At 44.4% G+C, this 6,000-nt stretch overlaps 1 protein-coding gene across 8 annotated transcripts in view; it reads left to right on the top strand.

The window, feature by feature from the left end:
- The first annotated feature begins 618 nt into the window (after positions 1-618).
- ryr1b (ryanodine receptor 1b (skeletal)) overlaps positions 619-6,000 on the top strand; it is a 64,513-nt gene continuing 59,131 nt past the window's right edge. For all 8 annotated transcript variants that reach the window (XM_069720967.1, XM_069720966.1, XM_069720971.1 and 5 more), the window contains exon 1: positions 619-983. In XM_069720967.1, coding sequence (XP_069577068.1) covers positions 936-983 — 48 coding nt within the window. In that variant the 5' untranslated portion in view covers positions 619-935. The remainder of the gene's footprint in view (positions 984-6,000) is intronic.

The raw sequence follows: 6,000 nt of genomic DNA, 5'->3' as shown, positions 1-6,000 counted from the left end.
CAGGATTTGTATTTGACTTCAAAATAAGTTTATTTTCAGTAATCAGTAGCGTGAATTCAGGAATTAAACTCACGGATTACATCTGTGCAAATCTCAAAAATCTATTTCTGCGAAATCTGTGCTGCATGACTCCAAAGATATCATAACATTTGAGCTGACGCAACTTCCTCAGCTGCCCGTCAGGAGAAGCAGATATCTGAATTACTGTAAGGCTCACTTTGACTTCAGCTTGGTGTTAATGTTCTCGATTCTGAAGGGTTTTCTTACAAAGGGCAGCTGACTTACTCACTTTGAAGAGTTGAGGTGTGTGTGTGTGTGTGTGTGTGTGTGTGTGTGTGTGTGTGTGTGTGTGTGTGTGTGTGTGTGTGTTCTCCCTGCACACTCTTCCCCAAAGGCGAGTCCTCACCCCTCTTTCTTTTTATAGCCTCAGACATGTGGAAGGAGGGGAGGGCGGTGGAGGGGGGCAGCCTGTGTGAAGGAGTGGCCCACTTCTACGAACATGGCGGCATGGTGGGATGGAAGCGGTGTAAATGTGTAACAAGGTGCCTGCCCCTCCCTCACCCGCCTGCCATCCCTCCCTCCTTCATCTGCAGTTGTGGGGGGGAGAGTGTGTGTGTGTGTGGGGGGGGGGGGGGGAGGAAAGAGGAGAGAGAGAGGAGCTGGGGAGAGCCTCGCCTCCTGTCACTTTCTCTCACAACACAGTGAGAGCACAGGACTCGTGCTGTCCTCCAGCACACCCACACACCGACACCGAGAGTGAGAGACGCTGAGAGTGAGAGAGAAAGAGGGGTGCAGCAATCAAGGAAGGAGAAAGAGGGAGGGACGTAGCGAAGGAGATAGAGAAAAAAAAAAAATAGCAATCCAAATCCTGAAGGGAGAAAACAGAAGGATTTTCTCTTTTCTCCCGAGGAGCTGCGAATAACCCTCGGCGAAAGATGGCAGAAGGGGGAGAGGGAGAGGAGGAGATTCAGTTCCTGCGAACGGTGAGTCCTACTTACTTTCCTATTTGGGAGCGCAACTTGCTCCGGCTGCTGGAGAGGAGTTTGGGTGGGTTGGCGCTGGAGAATCGGACAGCGAGTGAAAAGAAATCTGTTCATCTTATTTATTTATTTTTGGTGTTGGGGAAGAAATTAGGCTACTTTACCCTCCACGTGATTTAACCGGTGTAAAAAAAAAAAAAAAAAGATAAGTCCTGATCCTCAGCAGCAGCCTCGCTGCTCTTTCACTGGTCTCTGGTCTCACGCTTTTATTCACTTTGGTCACTTTTGGTCTCCTGGCATTGCATTTTCAAGTTAAATCTGTCGCTGCAGTTTGCAGAGCCAAGCGCTGCTTCTGTATATAGTTGACTATTTTTTGCGTTGCCCTGAATGTGCCATGACCTGCTTATTAGTTGCTCTCTTTAAACCTCATAATTGATTTCTTTTAATCTCATGTGAGCTCTGAAACTTAACCCACATTACGTGATCACATTTTGATCATTTTAGAAACCGCAGCTCATTGTCTCGGACTAATCTCTTATATTACTTCCAGAATGTTCTAGGCTTAAGGATAGGTGGGTAACGGTGTGTGTGTGTGTGTGTGTGTGTGTGTGTGTGTGTGTGTGTGTGTGTGTGTGTGTGTGTGTGTGTGTGTGTGTGTGTGTGTGCGCGCACACAGATAGATAGACATGGGCTGGTGCATCTGTTAGCGTCGTTATCTATTTATATCTGAGGAAAGTAGAGCCTGTCAGTGTGGGGTGAAATGGCAGAGCAACAAGCTACTGAGAGCCTGCAGGGGACAGCTGCCCAAAAGGCTGTATGTCGTCCTCAGAGAAGCAAACACACGGTCACAGTGGAGAGCTCTCAAACACAGAGCGGGAAGACCTCACAAATGACCTAAAACGTCAGAGTTGATGTTTCTGCTGCTCAAGAGAGAGAAAGAGAGCAAGAAGTGTGCAGAACTTAAAACCTATTAGCTAATGGTGGGAGGTGTGAAGGTAATGAGGATGAAAACGAGTGGAGACACCCTTTTCTTATTGGCCCCAGTATTCACCTGGAAAATATGCTGCAGGAGCTTCCACCAAGAGCCAGACAATGATGATCAAAAGAAGATTTCTCTGATATTAATATTAAATCAATATCTGTATGTTAAAAAGGAACATTTTTAACCTAAAAAGTAATTGTATTGGTTTTTAATAACTTTTTGTTTTGAATGATTCATTAATCAAAGAGTGTTAAGAGTTTATGACTTACTGTTACGTTAATCAATAACTCTGAATTATGGCCAGGCTCTATTTCCACAAGTATGTGAGCTGTTGAAGCGTCTCCATGTTCATTTACAAAACCAAAACCACCAGAGTGAAGTGGATTTCTCTCAAAATGCAGCTCTTCCTCTTTTTTTCCTTTTTTTTTTTTTGCCATCATTACTGCAATCTTTGTCTCACTTGTACTTGAATCTAGTTTGATGTGAAATAATAGTTCAAGTGCAAAAGAGCCCAGACAGGCCCGCAGAATGACCACATGCAAATTATATTGATGGACAGGATAACCACAGGACGGCATTACAGAGCAACACAGCTGTTGCCTCTATTGCAAAACTATAAACAGTATATTTTTTTTCTTCTCTTCAGAAACTAGCAAATGAATTGTGAGACCGAAAGGCCAAACACTTTGAATGCCTTCAGTGGGCACACCACATCACACCACCACATCAAAAGGAAAAACAATGCAGCTCCGTGTGAATTATTAATGTCTTGTGTACTTCAATGGGTTTATCTTGGACACTGACACGGGTTCAATCCCCGCCAGGGACACAGTGCTAAAAATGTAAGAGCTTTGTGGTGCCTTTGGATGAAAGCGCCCACCAAATAGTTCTGATGATCAGTCTCTTAATTAGAGTCAGTGATGAGAAGCGTGTTGTGAGTCAGCTGTCTCACTCTGCTGGGATTTCTTTCCTGGGTTATATTGGAGGTGGGAGGTGTGATGAGAGCACAGAGGAGCTCTCACCTCACCTGGAGCAGCTGGGGCAGCAGACTGTGCTCATATATTTGCGTAATATAACCTTTTTACCGTTGCATAACCTGACATTGGCCTTCACGGCCGGTGTGCCGGTGCTTTCTGTTCAGCCGGGGGTTTAGCTCAGACCTTTAACGTATTGTTTTCTATAGCTCTGATGTAATGAGTAGAATAAGTTTGGTGAAGTCGACGACATCACTGCGCTCTATATTTTGTTCTCTTGTACGAACATGTTTTACACACATTAGTTTTGAGAAAAAAAAAAAAATCTATATTAAGGCTGATTTGAAACTTAATTAAAGTTTTCCCACAGTCATGAAGACATGTCCATCACCAGGACGTTGACTGTGTGCTGTCACACGCAAACACACAACGATCACAATTCATAATTCGTGCTTCCACTCTCTCCTGTGAAAAGTGTGATTTGTAGATGTTTCTACAGATTGAGGAACCTGTTGTTGTCTATTCAGGGAAGGAGCTGAAAAAAAGGTTAGCATCGTAATCCTGCCAGTCCCTTTATCTTATTTTTATGTCTCTCCATTATTTTCCATCACTACTGGGAATCCTTCAAATAGCCAGAAAAGCTGTTGGAGTTTGGGAGCAAGTGCTGCTGAGTTTAGTGATTTCTCCACAGAGGTTTTGTTTAATAGTAAAACAAGACAAGAAGAGAAGATTAGATCCTTTAGATGTTAAATTCTGTTCAGTGTGGCAGATGGGAAACGCAGGAAAATGGTCTGTACTACCGCCATCTTCAACACATTTCCAGTGACCGTTTTCACTTTACAAAAGGCCACACAAAAAAACTACCGAGCGGTGCTTTTCTATTCTATTCTGGGTATATGGTGTTCCTCTAATACAGCCAGGGCCTGTGACTCACACAATACTGTGTGATCGCAGTGTGGTTTGAATAGTTGTACAGTCTCCACTCACCGGTAGGTCTTAACACGGCCACCTGCTGTACAGTCGCAGAACGCTTCAGTTCTCTCTCCACTCAAACAAAGTGGATGCTCTCTGTTGAACTACAGGTATCCAGTATTCAGCCTCCTCCCCCAAAAAATACAGTGCCAGCACTTCAGCCCCCACATTGGCTGTCAGAGAGCGGCTCAGCGTGCAGTAGCCAGCAGTCTTTCCTTTTATTCTCCGTCATTAGCAGCCGACTGAAATGTCTCCCCGCGCGATTACCTGCAACGTTTACGTTCGGGGATCCCGGACTTCTTCGTTGCTCCGTTCGCGACGCTAAAAGCTGTGTCACTGTTTCACGATGCCACGTTTGTCGTGTAAATCGCACAGGCCAGTGAGTTTAAGGGGCTTTCGAGTTCCAGTCTATAACAGCAGTTTCTTTTTTTAGTGCATCACTATAAGTGCACTCGCTCTGGAGGGAGCAACCAGAGGAGTCGGTGTCCTACTTGCCAGCATCCTTTGGGAGACGTGTGTGTGTGTGTGTGTGTGTGTGTGTGTGTGTGTGTGTGTGTGTGTGTGTGTGTGTGTGTGTGTGTGTGTGTGTGTGTGTGTGTGTGTGTGTGTGAACAGAGATGTTATATTGTTATGACAGCCAGTTGTGGTCAATACGAACCTGCAGACTCCCTCGAACGGTGATTTGAGCCGTGTTTGCAGTAAACACTGACTTTGCAGTTTGCAGGTTGAAAGGTGACGTGAGCTCCCGGTTACAATCAAGTTATTTTAGATGGTTACAGTATAATCGATGTTTAAGCAGTTTGCAAACAACTATATTTGGATGTCATACAACTTCTTTAACACAATGATATCCACTATTGAATTTATTTTGTCTTTCTGTGAAAGGCAGTACAGAGGCAGTTTTTGGACTCTTAATAGTCACATCAAGTTTGCATTTACTTTCAAGTTGACTTCCTATATGGCAAAGCTCTGTTACCATAAATAAAAAATTTGGTTACCATTCTTTTAGTTACCATTTTGGTTTGTTCTTACGTTTTATCATTGCTGAAAGTTAAATGGATCTAATAATGTATTTGAAAAGAAAAATTGAACACTGGATTTAGATTAGATATAATGTCATCCAAAATAAAACAAAACAAAATGATGACAAAATCAAATTAAGGTGGTAAAAACGACACCCTCTGCATCACTGCTCCTGCAGGGCATCCTAACTAAATACTGCAGATGTATTTACCCCACTTTTCATCACTCTCTTTGTTTTGTCTTTACCATGTTATGGAGTATAATACTATCATATCTGTGTTGCTTTTTTCCTGAGATCTGACTGGGAAGCCGATTTCTGCAGTTGAGATGACGCTCGCTGAGGAAAGCCAAAACTATGACACGCATTTAGTTTGATAGTGTTCCTGTTTACTTGTACGGAGACACAGAGTCTCTCCTCATTTTTCATCCCAAATGCCTTTATCTGTCCACCCACCATCCTCCCCCCCTGCCCGCTCTCTCTGTCTCTCTATCTTACACACACACACACACACACACACACACACACACACACACACACACACACACACACACACACACACACACACACACACACACACACACACACACACACACACACCTCTGAGCAGCAGAGTTTGTGATGATGGGAGATGACAGATGGGGGTAAGGGAGGGTGCGAGTGAAACATGGCTTTAGAAGTGCTGAGCCCAGGAGTTGAACACATCCGCATTGGGACAGCAACACACACACACACACACACACACACACACACACACACACACACACACACACACACACACACACACACACACACACACACACACACACACACACACACACACACACACACACACACACACACACACACACAGCACCTGTTAGTCTGCTGGCTTTGGTCATAGCAGTTTACACAATAAACGGGTGGTGTGCTTTGGTCTCCCAGTCACCAGACAGACAGACAGAGAGAGAGAGGCGGAGTGTCTGTTTGTCTGTGTTTGTAGAGGCTTTCTTTCTGATTAGCATCGTTACCTGCAGCTCCAGGGATCCAGGGATCCTTCCTGGTTCCCTGTGTGAGGTACCCATGTGAGGT

Source organism: Brachyistius frenatus, unplaced genomic scaffold, assembly GCF_029030835.1.
Source record: "Brachyistius frenatus isolate BFR_SWC_R1_liver_20210118 unplaced genomic scaffold, ASM2903083v1 Contig_254, whole genome shotgun sequence".
NCBI lineage: Eukaryota > Metazoa > Chordata > Actinopteri > Embiotocidae > Brachyistius > Brachyistius frenatus.
The sequence above is the reverse complement of the archived record's forward strand: the minus strand, read 5'-3'. Positions and strand labels throughout refer to the sequence as shown.